Source organism: Mercenaria mercenaria, chromosome 17 (assembly GCF_021730395.1).
Source record: "Mercenaria mercenaria strain notata chromosome 17, MADL_Memer_1, whole genome shotgun sequence".
NCBI classification, from domain to species: domain Eukaryota; kingdom Metazoa; phylum Mollusca; class Bivalvia; order Venerida; family Veneridae; genus Mercenaria; species Mercenaria mercenaria.
The window spans coordinates 47615014-47635799 of record NC_069377.1 but is presented as its reverse complement, the minus strand read 5'-3'; the positions used below and the strand labels follow the sequence as shown (position 1 = coordinate 47635799).

At 33.7% G+C, this 20786-nt stretch overlaps 1 protein-coding gene across 3 annotated transcripts in view; it reads left to right on the top strand.

Moving 5' to 3' along the window:
* The first annotated feature begins 5486 nt into the window (after positions 1 to 5486).
* Positions 5487 to 20786, top strand: part of LOC123536707 (battenin-like) — a 29961-nt gene continuing 14661 nt past the window's right edge. For 2 of the 3 annotated variants that reach the window (XM_053528089.1, XM_045320080.2), the window contains exons 1-2: positions 6126 to 6219; positions 20163 to 20223. In XM_053528089.1, the coding sequence (XP_053384064.1) occupies positions 20206 to 20223 (18 nt within the window). In that variant the 5' untranslated portion in view covers positions 6126 to 6219; positions 20163 to 20205. Of the gene's footprint in view, positions 5530 to 6125; positions 6220 to 20162; positions 20224 to 20786 lie in introns of those variants that run through there. The other variant, XM_045320079.2, reaches the window with a different exon arrangement.

Here is a 20786-nt window from a genome sequence, read left to right as displayed (position 1 = left end):
AATTCCCCAGTACTAGAGTATCAGTCTGTATACATTACAGACGATGTTACACCGTTAAAACTGAGACTTAAGTTTGTGGTTACCGACATTTCAGGAGTGAAGAAAGCTTATATCCGAGATGGTAATGTCCACTGTATCTATAAAAATAAACATTATAAACTTACATCGCCAGATGATATTTTTGACGTCCTAGGGGTTGAAGCCACCAACAGTATGTTGAAGGATCTGGGCTTTGGTAGCTATGTTTAGGACAGGCGGGAGGATGAAATGTTTTCTTGTTTGTTGTAAGCGTTTTTCCTCCGCCCCACTCCCCCTTTTGCCCTCTCCTTTCCCTTGCATTTACGCTACTTTTTGCACCCCGTCCCCCTTTACTTTTAGTAAGTTTTCGTGGCTCCTCTTTGTTTTGGCAGCCGAATCCCAAGACGGTACTTGATTGTTTTTTCCAACTTGTGTGGGTGCGTTTGTAAGCTTGTGAGTCTATAACGGTGCCCTACTGTTTTCTTATGTGTTGCTTGTTCGTTTTTCTATGTTATTCAGTTGATCGTCGTAGTGTGTTTATCTTAGGTACATGAGTGTCTGCGCTATTGTGGTTTGCCTTGTAGTGCGTCTGATTTTACAGAATAAGGCATTCCCTTGTATATTCGTCCTTGTTCAACTTTCCCCTTTAGATTCCTCTCCCATCCCCGACCCCATTTCACCCCTTACCATTTCCTTCCCCTTTATCAATATTTAGCTTATATTGATATGTACTTGTTGGATGTTCGAAGCAACCCGTCTGAAATATTTTTCCATTACAGCTTCTTTTTGTTGTGGGCCTACTATGTAAATGCGTGGCTCTAGGGCTGTGTTTTTGGTGCTCTGTGCTTCCGAGAAATCTACCCTTACCTATTATCTTTTGCTTAGAAAAAGAAAGTTTAAATGTTTCAAAACTTTTTCCTGAGGAGGCTCGGGATAGTGTTTATACTCAAACCTCTGTTGATACTACAGTTGTTCATGAGAATTGTCATAAAAAAAGAATTATGATGCTTATGATAATCATAGCTCAATAGACATTTTAGTCGATCACGATTACTGCGTAAAGAATCACACTGACACTGTTTCAGATATTTTAGTTGAACATAGTATTTCTAGTCAAAATTTGATAGACGTTTTAGTTGACCATGAGTACCATTTTAAGAAAAATGACAATGACAGTGTTTCAAATATTTTAATGAACATAGTATTTCTAGTCATAACTCCTCTGATGTTTTAGCTGATCATAAGTATTGCTTTAAAGATAGCAGTGATAATGTTACTAAAGCTTTTGCTGAACATAACTATTTTGGCAAGAAGAAAAGTCATAAGTTGAATTTTGCTTATGTAAATGTTTGTGGGTTGTGTTCTAAATTAAATAACCTAGATTTTGTAGATTTCGTTAAACAATATGACATAGTGCATTTAGTGGAAACTAAATTGGACTGTTTTGATAACCCTAGTATTGAAGGATATACATTTAAGGGTAAGAATAGGGAAATTTTCAAGGGTAAATCCGGGGGTGTGGGGATTTATGTAAAAACAATTTAATACATGTAGATGATATTGTTATCTTAGACTTTAGTAACGAGAATTGTTTGTGGTGTAAATTTAGGAGTGAAAACACTATTTTTGCTGTAGTCTACATACCTCCCGAGGGGTCTGTCTATAGCTCTATTGATATTTTTGACAATATATAGGGTAACATTGTAGATATTTCCTCACAGTTTGATAACACATCTTTTGTAATTTTCGGGGATTTTAATGCCAGGTGTAAAAATTCTCAGACTTGATAGATTTTGATCCATATATTGTTGATAACAATGGAGGTGATGCTGTTTTTCAAGATTTGTCAGCTTGGAATTTGACTTATTTAGGTGTACCTTTAAGACGTTATTTAGCAGACAATGGCACTATTAATAATTATGGGTATCGGCTTATAGATACATTGTATGTGTAAATCTGTTGGTTTGTGCATTGCAAATGGTAAATGTGGTGGAGATGCTTTTATTGGTAAGAATACATGTAATAACAAGAGTTTGCTTGACTATATATTAGTTTCACCATGTAATTTTGAAAGGGTAAATGAATTTCAGGTTTGTGATTTTGATCCTATCTTTTCTGATGTACATTCATGTATAACTCTTGGTTTTTGCAGTAATTTGTTGAATACTGATAAGAGCAGTATACCTTATGTTGTTAATGTTGTTGAGGAAGACTTACTTGTGCCTGAAAAAAGTAACTCCGATATTTTGCAGAAGCCTATTTGGGATGAATCTGTAAAGAAGATGTTTTCTTGCAGTTTTGATGATAAAAGTATGTTTGATCTGCAGTTACAGATGGAAATTTTTTTTTCAAACAAAGAGTATTCAGATGATTGTATAAACACTTTGACTGAGAAGATTTCTTGTATACTGTCTGATGCTGCTAGTAACTGTAACCTTATTATCAATAAGGAGCAAGTTGTCAATAATGGTAAAAAGAAAAACCGGGCTAAAAAGCCGTGGTTTGATACTGAATGTAAAACTGCCAGGAATAAGTATTTGCATGATAAGAATTATTACAGAAGACTTCAGTCATTAGAAAGTTACGAATCAATGGTTTCTAGTAGCAGATCTTGCAAAAAATTGTTGAATAGTAAAGTAAGACATTTTCAGAAAGGTGTAAGTAAGAAACTAGCAAACTTACGCTCTACTGACCCTAAAGCTTTTTGGGGCCTATTACATAAATACTCAAGTGAGAAAAAAGACACTATTTCCAACATTTCTAGTCAAGTATTTTATAAGCATTTTGTGAAATTAAATCAAGACATTGTTAATGTCGATGCGGGGGATACTGGTGGTTTGGATATTGATTCTTTGCCTTGTAATAATGACATGTTAAATGCGGAAATTACTGTTGATGAAATCAAAAACATTGTCAAAAGCTTGAAAAATAGCAAAAGCCTTTCTGTGTTTGACAATATACTAAATGAGTACTTTAAATATGCGAATAACGAAAATTTTGTCTCTTGTATGTCAGTTGTTTAACATTGTATTGGATTCAGGAATTTTCCCTGATGTTTGGAGTCGTGGAGTTATTTTGCCAATATATAAAAATAAAGTTTTTCATTCAGGATCCCAACAATTACAGAGGCATAACTATTCTAAGCTGTTTTGGCAAATTGTTCACAAATATTTTAAATGAAAGACTTAATAGTTACTTAGAAGATTACAATCTAATTAGTGAAGAACAGGCAGGCTTTCGTAAAAAATATGGTACTGTTGATCACATATTCTCTCTAAAACTATTGATTGATTTTTAATTAGGTTTTGGAAAAAAGATGTACTGTGCTTTTGTTGATTATAGGAAAGCGTTTGACTCTGTGAATTGAGTGTATCTTTGGCAAAAGATATTGACCCATGATGTAGATGGAAAATATATAAGAATTATTTATAACATGTACACCAAGGCCAAATCTTGTGTAAAAGTCAATAATGTGTTATCTAGCTTTTTTAGTAGTCAAACTGGAGTGCGTCAGGGTGAAAATTTATCGCCCATTTTGTTTTCAGTATTTCTGAATGATCAAACTCAGTATATGTCAACGAAATTTGAGGGTCTAGCTTCAATGTGTATGGTTACTTTTGAATGTCTTAGTGATGATGATATGGAAGTTTATTTAAGGATTTTCTTGTTGTTATATGCTGATTACACAGTCTTGTTAGCAGAAAGTCACATTGAGTTACAGAGAGCTTTAAATGCGATGCATGATTATTGTAAATTATGGGGGTTGCAAGTTAATGAGGATAAGACCAAAGTGGTTGTTTTTAGTAAATCTAAATTGAAACGTATTCCTGACTTTTTTTCTGAATGATCAAACTCAGTATATGTCAACGAAATTTGAGGGTCTAGCTTCAATGTGTATGGTTACTTTTGAATGTCTTAGTGATGATGATATGGAAGTTTATTTAAGGATTTTCTTGTTGTTATATGCTGATAACACAGTCTTGTTAGCAGAAAGTCACATTGAGTTACAGAGAGCTTTAAATGCGATGCATGATTATTGTAAATTATGGGGGTTGCAAGTTAAAGAGGATAAGACCAAAGTGGTTGTTTTTAGTAAATCTAAATTGAAACGTATTCCTGACTTTTTCTATAATGATAAATGATTTGAAATTGTTGAGGACTTTTCGTATCTTGGTATACTTTTAAATTATAATGGCAATTTTTCTAAAGCCAAAGCAAAACTTGTAGAACAGGCAAGACGTGCCATGTTTTCGGTTATCCAGAAATCTCGTAATCTCAATCTTACTCTCTCTATATATGCAATTACATTTATTTGATACAATGATTGCACCAATTTTGTTGTACGGAAGTGAGGCCTGGGTGTTGAAAAGCTTAAGATTTTAGAACAGTTCCATTTGAAATTTTGTAAATTCATCTTGAATTTAAAACCATCCACGCCAAATTGTATGGTGTACGGTGAGCTATGTATTATGCCTATAATGCTGCAGGCCAAATCTAGAGTATTATGTTATTGGAGCAAATTATTAAATGCTAAAGATGATAAAATTTGTAAAATATTGTATAAAACTATTCTGCATTTGCATAATAGCAATATACTTACTTCCCCTTGGATATGTTTTGTTAAGTCTAATCTTGACGAGCTTGGTTTGTTTGAATATTTTATTAACCAAAAGGATACAAACTTGATACATTTTAAATCACTGGTTAAGACTAGATTGCAAGATCATTTTGTACAAAACTGGAATAACTCTGTTGATAACTCTCCTAAATGCCTTGTATATCGTATGTATAAAAAAGTACATTGTTTTGAAAAATATTTGGATATCTTGCCACATAATTTAGCTAAGACTCTTTATAAATTTAGAACTATGAATCACTCTTTACCTATTGAGAAGGGAAGACATTATAACATTGAACGTTGTGAAAGAAAATGTACACTTTGTGACAAACATTCAATTGGAGATGGATTTCACTATCTATTTGAATGTGACTTATTCAGTGCCAGTAGAAAAAGTCCATGCCAAACTATTATTTTAACCATCCTAGTTCATTCAAACTAGATCGATGATCTTATGAATTGTAAAAGTAAGACAAAACTTACTAAACTAGCATTATTTTGTAAAACCATTTTGTCTCAGTTTAAATAATTTCATTCTCCATATAAAATATACTGATCTCATAGTTGGATGCACATGTGTAACTCTTAGAAACTCTTAGAAACAGTAAAATGATTTATAACTTTATTTTTTAGATATACAATATGCTGCTTTGTTGTTTTGTACACTTAGCATTGTCTTTGTAATTACTGGCTTAGTATGTGTATCAAATTGATATTGAATATTACATTTTCATCACATGCATATTATATGCCCTGATGTAGAAATAAACTTGAAACTTGAAACGAATTAATTTTTTTCACCTAAAATTTGGTGGTGTTCAATCTTTTACGATGAGCTACACAACAACAACAACTCTTCACGGGGGAGGTAATGCAGTCGAAATGTAAACTTTGTATGCTGCTTTCTCCTTGATTCGAGCCTCTTAGATCGTTTAGGGTTGTGCATATTTTTGTAAACCTGTTCAATTAAATAATTTTTGTTTTTAGTTACAAAAATATTTGCATTTAACAATGGGAAATAAGAATTACACTTTTATCATCTTTTATATGTATTTTTTTGCACAAGACTGAAGGAGGTCAAACTCCGCATCATTTTAAAACTTTCTCATCGATTCGAGCCCTTTGTTTGGAAGGTCATTAAGTGTTAATGTTTGCATATTTTATTTCCATAAAGCAAATTTCTATCAAGATTGACTTCTTGTTCACTCGTTACAACAGTCGAAATATGCTCAGGATGCTTTTAATTTGAAATTTGGGCTCACAATATTACCCACTATGTAATTACCTTTACAAATAAGCAATTTTTGATGCAAAATATTAAAACAGGTATTTACTCATTTTTTCAGTGGTTTCATGACTAACATTTTCCAAGGCATTTTAAAATGTGAATGACACAAGTTTCTAATGGAAGAACATGCTACATGAGCATGAATTTTACTGGAACACAAGGGCTCGAATCAATGAGAAAGCTCGAATCGACGAGAAACAGGCACGTGTAAATTCAAATGCATTTTCCAACATTATGGTGATATTTTGTACCACGTTAATCAACACAGTTTTAACATAAACAAAAGCGGTAGAAGGTTGTGTTGATATAAATATTTGTATCTGCCTCCATTACTGTTGTTGATGTGTTCGGTAGGCCTAAAGTACGAAAATAAGGTTATTTTCGCGAAAATAAGATTTTTTTACGAAAATAAGCCATATATTTTTTATTTCTTTACTTTTTTAAATTCTTTCTTTGGTTTCTTAAAGACTATATTAGTATATGCTTCCATACGAAAAATGAGCGATTTTTATCTAATAATAAAGAAATAATCATCATTTATATGCAAACCGCGCTGATTTTACTTACGAAAATAACCGTAATAAATGCGAAAATAAGGCATATATTTTATATCAGTTCTTTTTTCTAAATTCTTTTTTTAGTTTCTTAAAGACTATATTAGCACATTCCTCCATACGAAAAATGAGTGATTTTTATCCAATAATAAAGAAATAATCATCATTTAAATGCCAACAGCGCTGATTTTACTTACAAAAATAACCGAAATAAATGCGAAAATAAGCTATTTCTTTTATATCAGTTTATTTTTTAGATATTTTTCTTTAACTTTCTTAAAGACTATAACAATACATGCCCCCATACGGAAAATGATTAATTTGAATCTTATAATAACGAAATAGTAAGCATTTATGTGTCAGCCGCACTGATTTCAATTACGAAAATAACCGTAATAAATGCGAAAATAAGGCATATATTTTATATTAGTTCTTTTTTTCTAAATTCTTTTTTTTAGTTTCTTAAAGACTATATTAGCACGTTCCTCCATATGAAAAATGAGTGATTTTTATCCAATAATAAAGAAATAATCATCATTTATATGCCAACAGCGCTGATTTTACTTATGAAAATAACCGAAATAAATGCGAAAATAAGCTATTTCTTTTATATCAGTTTATTTTTTAGATATTTTTCTTTAACTTTCTTAAAGACTATAACAATACATGCCCCCATACGGAAAATGATTAATTTGAATCTTATAATAATGAAATAGTAAGCATTTATGTGTCAGCCGCACTTATTTCAATTACGATAATAGCAGTAATAATTGCGAAAATAAGCCATATCGTTTAAACTTTTTTTTTTAAATATCTTCTTTTACTTTCTTAAAGACTATAACAGTTAATGCCTCTATGTGAAAAATCAATCATTTTTATCTTTTAGTGAGAATAACGGGAATTATTAACGAAAATAACGGGAATTATGTATTAGATTACGGGGATTTTAACTACTAAAATAACTTTAATAAAGTTACATATTTTAAATCTCTTTTTATTATTTTTTTTTATGAATGATACATGCATCTCATTTCAATGGGTTTCATCCAAATATAAATATTTGTAATGTTATTCAAAGTAGTTTATGATGTTAATATTTACAATCATAAACAGGAAAACGTTATATATATATATTTATATATGCAGAGAGATGCAGGTTTCGCATTTTAATAAACTGGAATAAGAATTACTTTTTTGGTGAAATTTCCGTAAAATACATAGAAAAATAGTTTATATCATACAAAATAACGATTTATGTCTCTTTGAAATAATATGGTATATAATAATATTTCTCTCCATTGTTCCCTTTAATTGCTACTACAAACAACATATCACTTTTGATTGGATTATCACACCTTGATTAATTGTTTGTTTATATAAAGCACGTGTATATTATCTGCAATGCGCATTGCAATTAACAATCAATCAAGCGATTGTGCTGACATCGGGTAACGCTTTGGTTTATATACTTCAAAGAAAAGTACGACTATTATGAAAATATTTCTTTCTTCATATAATCGATCTCTATCTTATCATTAGTCTACCAAATTTCAGTAACTTATTTTCGCATATAAAAAGTTATTTTCGTTACGATTTGAGGTATGTTAATAAATTTCGCTAATTATTTCATAAAATTGTTGGACTAAAATCATTAATTTTCGCTTCATAAGTGTCTTATGATCGTATCTATATAATGATATAAATTCAAGTTGAATTAGATAAAAAAAAAAAAAAAAAATATAGCTTTTTTTCGCATATAAAAAGTTATTTTCGCAAGCGATTTTGACGCATGTTAATTAAAATCGCTAATTATTGGACTAAAATCACTTAATTTTGCTTTATAAGTGTCTAATGATCGTATCTTTATAATGATATAAATTAAAGTTCATTTAGATATTAAATGAATAAAATATAGCTTATTTTCGCATATAAAAAGTTATTTTCGCAAGCGATTTTGACGCATGATAATTAAAAATCGCTAATTATTTCATAATTATCGGACTAAAATCACTTATTTTTGCTTCATAAGTGTCTAATGATCGTCTATATATAATGATATAAATTAAAATTGAATTAGATAAAAAAAAAAAATATATAGCTTATTTTCGCATATAAAAAGTTATTTTCGCAAGCGATTTTGACGCATGTTAATTAAAATCGCTAATTATTTCCTAATTATTGGACTAAAATCACTTAATTTTGCTTTATTAGTGTCTAATGATCGTATCTTTACGATGATATAAACTAAAGTTCATTTAGGTAATAAATAAATAAAATATAGCTTATTTTCGCACATAAAAAGTTATTTTCGCAAGCGATTTTGACGCATGTTAATTAAAATCGCTAATAATTTCCTAATTGTTGGACTAAAATCGTTTAGTTTTGTTTTATAAGTGTCAAATGATCGTCTCTATATAATGATATAAAATAAATTTTAATTAGATATATAATAAAAAATATATGGCTTATTTTCGTAAAAAAATCTTATTTTCGCGAAAATAACCTTATTTTCGCACTTTAGGCCTACCCGATGTGTTCTGAAAGTTCACTAGTTTTCGGATATGAAGTTACGTTTACGTTATGCCAAGTTTTACAGAACTTAACATTTTACGCTACATTTATTTTCTGATGGTTTCATCTATTGAGTTATGGCTTAACCCCATTTGTTTACCAACCAGTGTTAAACTGCAACATCTGTATACCGTTCATCTGTAATGTCGCAGTACTTGACATTCGATGTAACAACATTAAACAAGAAAAAACACAACAGTGTATTTCTTATCTTGACCACAATATCTCATGTCATATGCATCAATAATTGTGTGAAAATGAATAAGATATCATTCAAGAAACATCCATGTGTACTTCGAACAAGAATAGTCGGCCATTGTCATCATGTGACGTCACATTGATCACTAATGTCGCAGTATAGGTCAACGATTGTGGCATTAAAACTATCGTAGGTTAAAAACACAAAGTATAATTCAAACAGCGGAAAGCTATCTTAAGTCGAACTAACAGGAACACTCAAAAGTCATTAAACGCCAGTTTAAACATCTTATATTATCTGTTTACATTGGCACTGTCGAAAATATTAATTCCCCTCTGGGCAGTGGACATGCCAGTTAATCACAATTAAGGTCCTGGGCGTAATGTAGCAGAGCCTAAGAATTGTACTATTACTGAATATTTTCTATCTAATAGTTATCTAACATGTTCAAATTCACTGCTCAGTATCATGGGTGTATTTTGAGGAGATAGTCGCGGGGCCCCCATCCCCTCCTCCCCCTTAAAATCTGTCGAGTTAAGACGTTTTGATGTGTCGCCTAATACTGATATTTCATTCATTTTTGTATAGCTGGGGGATGTTATGTAAAATTTGGTGTCCTCTAACCCAGCTTTATGCGGGACTTAATTTGCATAGTTGACCTTACGCCAGTGTTGATTGACAGGTTCCAACTGACCAATCAGATAACAGAACTAATAAGCCTTGTTGTTAGCCGCCATTTTGTCCATCAAACTTAGTGCCAGACTCGCCAGTCAAAGAATATAAATACCACCGAAAAATCGTCCAAAATGGTAAAAAGGTGACGTTACGACACCTTTACATCAGACACAGGGAAGAGAGTGTAATACTAGAGCGCTTCCCTTTTCCAAATCCACTCTCCGACCTCGAATATTGTCAACGATGTATCAGGCTCTGTGGACGTCCTCAAGAATAGTTGATTTTAAAAATCTTATAAGAGTGTTTAAAAGCAAAGCAAATTATTCGACTTAGCACTCATTGTGTTATAACGTTTTAATCATTTCATTTAAATCAGTGTAAAATTCTACGAAAATTAACTTTCTTATTTAACAAAAGTGCCTAGTATTCTTTATTCAATAGTAAAAATATTCCATCAGTTACCAGAGTAACTGGTATGTACTGATAAAACACAAGTATTTGATGTTCTATATTATTTGAATGGTAACGTTTGAATATTATGCCTTAATGTACCGGAAACATGATTTATGCATTTTTTAAGGTTTACATCAATCTCCCACTGGTGTATGTTAAGTAATACCTGGGTGATAATACAACAAATAATAAACATGATAAAAAACTATGATTAATATAAGATTATTTTTAATGAGTCTAATCAACAATTTTCCAGGCGCTCAAAGTTTTGACTTAGCACTCGGTGTGTGCTTTCGTTCTAAATTTCATTTTAATAGACAGCGTAAACTTCGTCTAAAATTCCAGAAAAAATAACATATTTCGTATAAAGAAGGTATGTTCTTAAACAAAAAATTATACATTCATTCTGTATACTTTATAAAGAAATTTGGTAGGCTCAAACATTGTTTTACAGTCTTCACGAAAAACTTTTCAAAGTACTAGCCAGCCGGACTACCAACATAGCAGAAATTACTAGCTCGAAAGGAATTTTGGTAGTCCGAACAGTAAATTATTAAAGGTGTATTTTTTATTTGTTTGGTGTCATTTTTAAACTCTGTGTGATATTGTTTGATATTGCTTATTGCATTTTTATCATACATATGCAAATATATGAACATAACTGCAAAACAAGCTTCTTTTCTTTTTATTTTGGTTCATTATACATTTTATTCACAAGAGAACATTTCAAGCATCGAGTTGATATAATCCTCACTCATGTCACACTCTGACTCATCTGATGGTAAAAGTTTTATTCATGAAATGTTATTACTTACCCATGATATTTGATTAAACATACATTTGTAAGTTTTTTTTTTATCTGACCCCTTTTATAATTAGATAGATGTGTATATTTTAGGTGAAACATTTGTTTACTTTACTTTTCTTTTTTAGTAAAGGTCACGCTAGGTTAAACAGACTGGTTTTCCTTCTGCTTCTCGCTATGGATAATTCAGCGCAAGGAACGCTTAACCAGTCTATTTCCGCTGGTGCGCGTAATATCTACACTCGTCAAATACGGTGCGCTAGTAGAAAATTCACGCTATGGATTTTTTTTGGTAATTTTATATGTATTCTCTCGATTTTTTTTACTAGCCTCTCGGACTAGTCACCTAGAGACAAATACTAGTCCGATCTAGGTTTTTACTAGCCTCGGGCTTCGGACTAGTGGCCAAATTCGAAGACTGGTTTTAAGCTGCGATGCGCCGGTATATGTCTTGAAATATGAGTATGGACTACATTTGTATATCATCGCCTTGGACTATATCTTATTTATTTATCATTTACACGTTTTAATTCTAATAAGAGAACTTTCTTTACTTATACTTAAAACACATCGTGTCTAAGTATTAGACATTAAATGCTATGTATCTGAATAATGTTGAACAATGATTTGAGCATCTTAAATGAGTTCCGGTATTTCGGAAACCGACGTTTCTTAAATGACACAAGTGACAATTTTTACATGTAAATTACCCTATTTAATTTATCTAATTATTTTGAAATAGGATTCAGAATCAACAGTCTGATTTCAACCTTAATTAATAAAAATCAATGTTCTAGTCTGCTTAATATAGTCATACCCTACATGATTTCCGGGAGATCGAAATTTGACGTTTCTATAATGAAAAAGAAACTGACAGTTAAAAAAAACCCAACAAAATCAGCTATAATGGTTTCAGAGATTTCCGTCTTTTTTACGTGTTTTCCGCTCGGCCCCCTGCCTTGTTTAGTTTTCCTCATACTCGGGTGCAGTTCCCGGCTTTTAACAACAACGTATCGTTGTTTTTTGTAGAATTAATGTTTCGCTACAGAACATCCACTTATTAACGATTGTGTTTTGTCTTTTCACTTTAGAAATACGTGTGAATTGAGGTAGAGTACGCCGAAATCAAATAGAATGTCCAGCAAAATATTTCTGCCGTCACCATTTGATTCCTTTGTTTGTCGGGCCTAGTATGAATTGTTTCCCCTGAAAACTGGTAGGCGTGGCTACAGGCTATCTGGCGTAAGGTCAATTAATGAGGACAAATGCCAATCTGCTGGTAGACAAACTGATAAACATTGCAAATATTTGCTTAATTCATGGATTTTTTTTAGCTCACCTGCTCAGGTAAGTTTTTGTGATCGCTTGATGTCCGGCGTCTGTCTGTCGTCTGTCTGTCAACATTTAGCTTGTGTATGCGATAGAGGCTGTATTTTTCAACTGATCATTATGAAATTTTGTCAGAATGATTACCTTGATAAAATCTAGGCCAAGTTCGAAAATGGGTTATCTCGGGTCAAAAGTTAGGTCACTAAGTCAAATCAAAGAAAAACCTTGTGTATGCGATACAGGCTGTATTTTTCAATTGATCTTCATGAATTTTGGTCGGAATGATTACCTTGATGAAATCTAGGCCAAGTTCAAAAATGGGTCATCTTTGGTCAAAGACTAGGTCACTTGTTCAAATCAAAGGAAAACCTTGTGTATGCGATAGAGGCTGTATTTTTCAACTGATCTTCATGAAGTTTTGTCAGAATGATTACCTTGATAAAATCTAGGTCAAGTTTGAATATGGGTCATCTTGGGCCAAAAACTAAGTCACTAGGTCATATCAAAGAAAAAGCTTGTGTATGCAATAGGGACTGCATTTTACACCAGATCTTCATGAAATTTGATCAGAATGTTTGTCTTGATAGGTCAAGTTTGAATTTGGGTCATCTAGGGTCAAAAACTAGGTCACCTGGTCAAATTAAAGAAAAACCTTGTGTATGCAATAGGGGCTACATTTTACACTGGATATTCATAAAATTTAGTCAGAATGATTGCCTTGAATAGATTACTGCATTTTCAGCCGATAAAAGGGGAGTTTGCCAAAATCAGTAATGGCGAAACAAAGAGGATGATTGTTTCGTCATCTTGTTGTTCACAGTCTTAGCTTCAAAACAATGCTAAATGCCTTGAAGCATTTTTAGCTCACCTTAGCACATAGTACTCGTGTAAAGGTATTGTGATTACGCTGTGTCCGGCTTCCGTCGTGCGTGCGTGGGTCCGTCAAGTTGTCCGTCTGTTGTCAACATTTGTGTTTAAACGACATCTCCTCCAAAACCAGTTAATGGATTTTGATGAAACTTGGCCATGATATTCCTTGGATAGTCATCTACCAAAGTTGTTCAAACAGTTCTGCTTGGTTGCACATAGGGGCTGCCAGAGCGCAAGATAGAAAAAACTTCAAACCACATCTCCTCCTAAACTGATGGTCTGATTTTGAAATAATTTCAAACAAACAGTCCTTATGTCACCCTCTACCAAGGTTGTTCAAATTATACCGATTTGTCAAAAAACATGGCCGCTGGAGAGCATGGTCACTTTTCTGTATATGTATATAGTGGAAACTTGAAAAATCTTCTTGTATGAAACTGCTATCCTGATTTTAGAATAATTTTACAAAAATGGTCCTTGTGTGACCCTCTAAAAAGATTGTTCATATTATTTTGATACGTCAAAAAACATGGTCGCCAGAGGGCGTGGTCACTTTTCCCTATATATGTATATAGTGGAAATTTTAAAAATCTTCTTGTGTGAAACTGCTGGCCCGATTTTTGAATAATTTTACACAAATGGTCCTTGTGTGACCTTCTACCAAGACTGTCCAGATTATTTTTTAACATGACCCATTACCCTTGGGACTGGAAATTTTACCAGCGTTTTGCTAAAATTTGTTGAAAAAATAACATTATTATTTTTCAATGAAGACAATTGAACACAAAATATGATTTAAATTTTCTAATCATTTTATTCAAATATTAATGATTATTACGATACTCGTAACGGTCAGTTTTTACCCCGGGGAAAAAATTGACTAGTCAGTTTCTTCCCGGGTGAAAGAACTGACTAGTCAGTTTTTTCCCCGGGGAAGAAACTGACTGGTCAGTTCTTTCCCCCCCTAGTCAATTTTTTCCCCCCAATTGCAACTTGTTACTCTTGATCATTCTTATGGGGGGAAAAAACTAACTAGTCAGTTCTTTCTCCCCCTCGTCAATTTTCCTGGCTATTCACTTATTTCCCCCATTAGTGAATTGGAACTTGCTATTCTTGGTTATTCTTAACTAGCCTGTTTTTATTTCCGATAGTCGGTTTTCGTTTAAATTTCATATAAAATAAGAAATATGTTTCATATTTTGTGTAAATTAAAGAAATGGGGGGAAAGAACTGACTGGTCAATTTCTTCCCCCACCTGACAGGTTAGAAAGAAGTATATACTAGGGGGAAAAGAACAGACCGGTCAATTTCTTCCCCACACCTGACAGATATTGAATAGTAATGGCAATCAAACAGAAGTTAAAACATTTGATTTGCCAAAAAAAAAACATTGATTAAAAGTTACAAAAAAAGAAACATATAGGTTTATTCAAATGAAAAACAATACCTATTTTATCTGAAACTTAGAATGGAAAATGAATAAACACTTTTATTCCTAATAACAATATCGAAAGAAACCAGTACTTGAAGAGAAAACTTGACTAGGGGGAAAGAACTGACTAGTCAGTTTTTTCCCCCCAAGGAAAAACCTGACTAACTAGTCAGTTTCTTCCCCTTTCAGAAAACTAATTCCAAGGGGGGAAAAAACTGACTAGTGGGGGAAGAAACTGACTAGTCAGTTTTTTCCCCCGGGGAAAGAATTGACTAGTCAGTTTTTTCCCCAGGGAAAGAACTGACTGAGGGAAAAACTGGGCTGTTACACCGGTACTTCATGACATACAATACAAGATCTCTTGTTTTATATAAATTTATATTAATATATATTTTACTCCCAAATTTTTCACAAAGCCTAGCTGGTACAAGGACACTCAAAAGTGACAGTAGATAGCAGCTGCTTACTAACCTTTAGCCTGCTGAACTTCTATAATGAACTTGATCATCTTTGAATTTGGACAGTACCATTAACTTTTAAAAGGGGTGCTTACCAAAAGCAGTACTGACTGAATGGTGAACTGTGCAGATCATGATCAGACTGCATGGATGTGCAGGCTGATCATGATCTACACTGGTCGCAAAGGCAGTATCAATCGTGTCCAGCAGGCTAAAGGTTAAATGGAATGTCCATTTTTCTTCCTTTCCATTTGCTTTCTTTATTTTTTAAGTTGTGCGACATCATAACAGTTTCACTTAACTTGTGATTTGATATGACATTCTGAGCACCTGAAGTTTTGTATCATTTCACTTTAATTTCCAGTGAAAAAAGCAAATAAATGTCAAGACAACCATGCATATTACATTTATTAAGACTGTGGCATGTGGCAATGTTTTACTTACCCAGAATCCCTAGAAAGATTTAATTCAATTTTATTTTTGGAGATTTTGACTTAGAACTTTTGTCTGAGAATTGGATTTATAAAAACGAATACTTTTTTCAGTTGGGGTATATGACCAAATAAGAGCTATAAAATCATCGGAAAAAAACAACAACAACAAACAGATTACATCACACAAAGTTCTAAACATGTGGTTATTTTCTAATAACATAAAAAAATTTGATATCAGCAAAGTGCATAAAAGCAGTCCCTAGATAGATCTGGTTCTTTAAAAAGAAATCCAAAAATTACGATTCTATACCTCTCATTTGTTCCATATGCAGAGTAATTAAGTTATTCTTGTATCATAGCTCGGTGTTTTTTCTTAACAAATTTGGTGCAGGTAATTCGTATACACTGAGTACATGGTGCGGTAAATAAAAGTGTGCAGGTATTTAATACCCGCACGCTAGTTACCGCACTGTTGGATAGGAAAGTATGCCAGTGTGTCTGGAAAAGTAGACAGCGAAGTGTATTTTATTGAATTTCTGCTCTAGCATTGGTTTATTTTACCTGGGCTTTACACATTTGTAAAGCAAGGATTTTAAGTACTCACTGAACTGCTGTATATGGCAATGTAGAATGCCTACAATTACCATATATGGATGGTTATGATACAAAACAGAAAGAACATTAAAACTCTCGGGTAAACGATTAATACTCGGGGGCTACGCCCCCTCGTACAAATCGTTTACCCTCGAGTTTCAATGCGCTTTCTATTACATAGTTGATGATCAGATCACTTGAAAACTGCAGTTTTGTGTAAATCTTTTCTTCAGATCTTGTTGTATGGTTTATCAGGTTATCTGGTCACATTAAAATAAAAAAGATAGTGTAAAGCTGACTGGTAACCAGCCATACAGTATCTGTTCTCTAGGGGGTATCTAGGCATCTGCTGTCGAAGTTCAGATCCAGAGTTACGGGGATGATTGTTTTCCTGGTGTAGACTTTGATAGTAAATAACTATTTAAAGTTTCAAGTCAATAGCTTTGAAAGCCTTTGATAGTAACAGATATATTTGACTTTAAATCAAAAAGTTTAATCAATGGAGACGGCAGGAGCTGACTCCAGTGTGAGTGCAATAGCTCTACCTTTTCTTCGAAAAGTTGAGCTAAAAATAGGGTAAATGTAGTCAAAACGTAAAATAGAAAGAAACTGTTTGTTTTACATGCAAGATCAAAATATCTTTCTCTTATGAACACCATAATCTTACATTTCACTTGTGGCTATGTCACTCATGAAAATATTGCATCTTGTGTTCACTCGTGAAAGATGTTTCTGTCTTACACTGAAAAAACCCCAACAAATATCCTCTATATAATGGTTATTTGTGAAGGTCAGTTTAGCAACTTGTGTAATAGCCAGTTTGAAATCATGTACAGGAAAGTTGGCAGATTCATCTACAGAGCAATATCTACCTGCCAAGGCAGATATCTTTTGCAGTTGACTAGTTTCATAGTAAAGTAACATCTGAGTCTCATTGGTAGTATAACAACAACTCTGTACAATTTCAGGATTCCAGGTTTCATGTAGCCTTATACAGCTATAGTTTTTGTACCCCCCGACAACAAAGTTGTAAGGAGGGGTATACTGGTTTCAGGTTGTCTGTCTGTCCATCTGTCTGTCTGGCCGTCTGTCCGTAGACGCAATCTTGTGCGCACCATCTCTCCTTATCCCCTTGACAGAATTTAATGAAACTTCACACAAGTGATCTGAGTACCAACAGTAGTTGTGCGTGGGGCATGTTAGGTTCTTTTAGAAAAATGTTTTGCAGAGTTATGGGACTTTGTTTTTTTGTTACTATACTATATATATAGACACAATCTTGTGCACACCATTCCCTTGACACAATTTAATGAAACTCTACACAAGTGATCAGTACCAACAGTAGTTGTGCATGGGGCATGTTAGGTTCTTTTAGAAAAAAAAATTGCAGAGTTACGGGACTTTGTTTTTTTGTTACTATACTATATACATAGACACAATCTTGTGTGCACCATCTCTCCTCATCCCCTTAACGAAATTTAATGAAACTTCACACAAGTGATCAGTACCAACAGTAGTTGTGCATGGGGCATGTTAGGTTCTTTCAGCGACAAAAATTGCAGAGTTATTGGACTTTGTTTCTCGTTAACATACTATGTACATACAGTCTGCACATGCAATCTTGTGCGTGCCTTATCTACCAAACCCTTGCACACAATTTAATGAAACTTCACACAAGTGATCAGTACCAACCCTAGTTGTGCATGGTGCATGTTACATTCTTTTAGATAAATATTCTGCATAGTTATGGGACTTTGTTTTTTGTTACTATACTGTATACATACAGTCTATATACATACAGTCCACATAATTATGCAATCTTGTGTGCGTCAAATTGCAATGTACTGTGTCAGTGCATGCGGGGGGTGCATTCATCACCTTTAGTGATAGCTCTAGTTTCTCTTGATTCTCAAATTGAACAGATTTCTTATAGCACAATCCCGTGGTCGTAATTCTTTTTGATCTTCAACATGTCAACCTATTCTGGTATTTACGACTTTTTTGTGTCAAGGTGCCACAATGACCAGCTCACTCGTTGGCTTATTCTGATAATTATAATAATTAGATCTGACATTTCGTCAAGGAAATTCCACTTTTGTCTTTCAATATTCATACTGTTAAACTGGCCCATATTTTGCTGGGTGCTGAAACAACATTAAATGTTGGTATTAATCGTGAATCTGAGTGCTTAAATGGACAGTGTGGATGGGTAGTTTTACGACATTGTTGAATGATTTATATGTTCCAGTTTTCTCACGTGGTTGCAAGGAACAGAAAGGAGACATTCCTGTCTAGTATAATTTTTCATTGAAAAACGCTATCTGACATTAATGGTCACAATGTAACACATTATAGAAAATTCATATGACAGACTATCAAAAGCAAAATCTGTCCATAAAAATCTAGTGATGTCTCTTTAGTTAGTGATAAAAATTTTGTATTTTTTATGTGTGCATAATATATCCTATAGAGCAATTTTTAATCCCCCGCCACAAATGGTGGGGGGTTATAGGAATGGTTTCCGTCCATCCTTCCATCTGTCCGTAACACTTTTGTGTCCACTCCATATCTCCTAAACCCCTTGAAGGATTTTCATGAAGAGGATGTGCAGAACCCATGAGTCAGCCTTGTCGGCTCAAGGTCAAAGGTTTGAGCCTTCCATTTTGTGTCCGCTCTGTATCTCCTAAACCCCTTGAAGGAATTTGATAAAACTTGGGTCAAATGATCACCTTATCAAGATGATGTGCAGAACCCATGAGTCAGCCATGCCAGCTCAAGGTCAAGGTCACAACTTAGGGTCAAAGGTTTGAGCCTTCCATTTTGTGTCCGCTCTAATCTCCTAAACCCCTTGAAGGATGATCATGAAACTTAGGTCAAATGATCACCTCATCAAGACGATGTGCAGAACCCATGAGACAGCCATGTCGGTTCAAGGTCAAGGTCACAGCTGAAGGTCAAAGGTTTGAGCCTTACATTTTGTGTCTGCTCTGTATCTCCTATACCCCTTGAAGGATAATCATGAAACTTGGGTCAAATGATCACCTCATCAAGATGATGTGCAGAACCCATGAGTCAGCCATGTCGGTTCAAGGTCGAGGTCACAACTGAAGGTCAAAGGTTTGAGCCTTCCATTTTGTGTCCGCTCTGTATCTCCTAAACCCCATGAAGGAATTTGATAAAACTTGGGTCAAATGATCACCTCATCAAAACGATGTGCAAAACTTATGAGTCAGCCATGCTGGCTCATGGTCAAGGTCACAACTTAGGGTCAAAGGTTTGAGCCTTCCATTTTGTGTCCACTCTGTATCTCGTAAACCCCTTGAAGGATTTTCATCAAACTTGGGTCAAATGATCACCTCATCAGAAACTCATGAGTCAGCCATGTCAACTCAAGGTCAAGGTCACAACTCGAGGTCAAAGGTTTGAGCTCTGTATCTCCTAATCCCCTTGAAGGATTTTCATGAAACTTGGGTCAAATGATCACCTCATCAAGACATTGTGCAGAGTTCATGAGTCAGCCATGTCAGTTCAAGGTCAAGGTCACAGCTAAAGGTCAAAGGTTTACCCTGTCACTATCCATAGCAGTGGCGGGGGATTTAGCTGTCTTTCAGACTGCCTTGTCAAATATTATTCTGTCTAACAAATAGGTATGCACACCATGAACAGTATATATGCACATTCGTGAACTCATTTATTTGAGATAAACAATGTATTTTGTCTCAGATGTTCCTGTTTAGAAAATGAGGGAAAAAATGATTCCATAATCTCAATTTAAAGTATATTTTGAGACCTTTTACAAATTTAAAAATTTGTCTTCCTGAATGTTTAAACTTTAATTTGTTCTCTTCTTCTGGTTATTTACAGTAACAAACTGTAGCAGCATATACAACATTAACCAAGATAGAATATGGATATTAGGAACTGGGTAAGCTCCTTTATATCTCTTTCACTTGGCATTTTAAATTGTTTGACAGTTACCATTCTTGAGGTCACAGTTTTAGAATGATCTTCATAAAGCTTAGTCAGAATGTATACCACAGCAAAATCTCAGACAAATTTAAAGCAGGTCACTTGGTTTGGCAAGATAGAAAGACCTTGTTAATTCTACATTTTTCTGCCTGATCAGTTTTGAAACCTGAGGCTGACCATAAGGTTTGTCCCAATAAAATCTAGGTCATGTTGAAAGTTGGACCGTCTTGGAACAAAACACTAGGTCAGTAGGTTAAATCATGAAAAAATCCTATTAACATTTCAGAAGCTGTATTTTTGCATGAACTTCATTTGTTTGTTTGTTTTGGGTTTAACGCCGTTTTTCAACAGTTTTTCAGTCATGTAACGGCGGGCAGTTAACCTAACCAGCATTCCTGGATTCTGTACCAGTACAAACCTGTTCTCCGCAAGTAACTGCCAACTTCCCCACATGAATCAGAGGTGGAGGACTTATGATTTCAGACGCAATGTCGTTTATCAAATAGTCACAGAGAACAT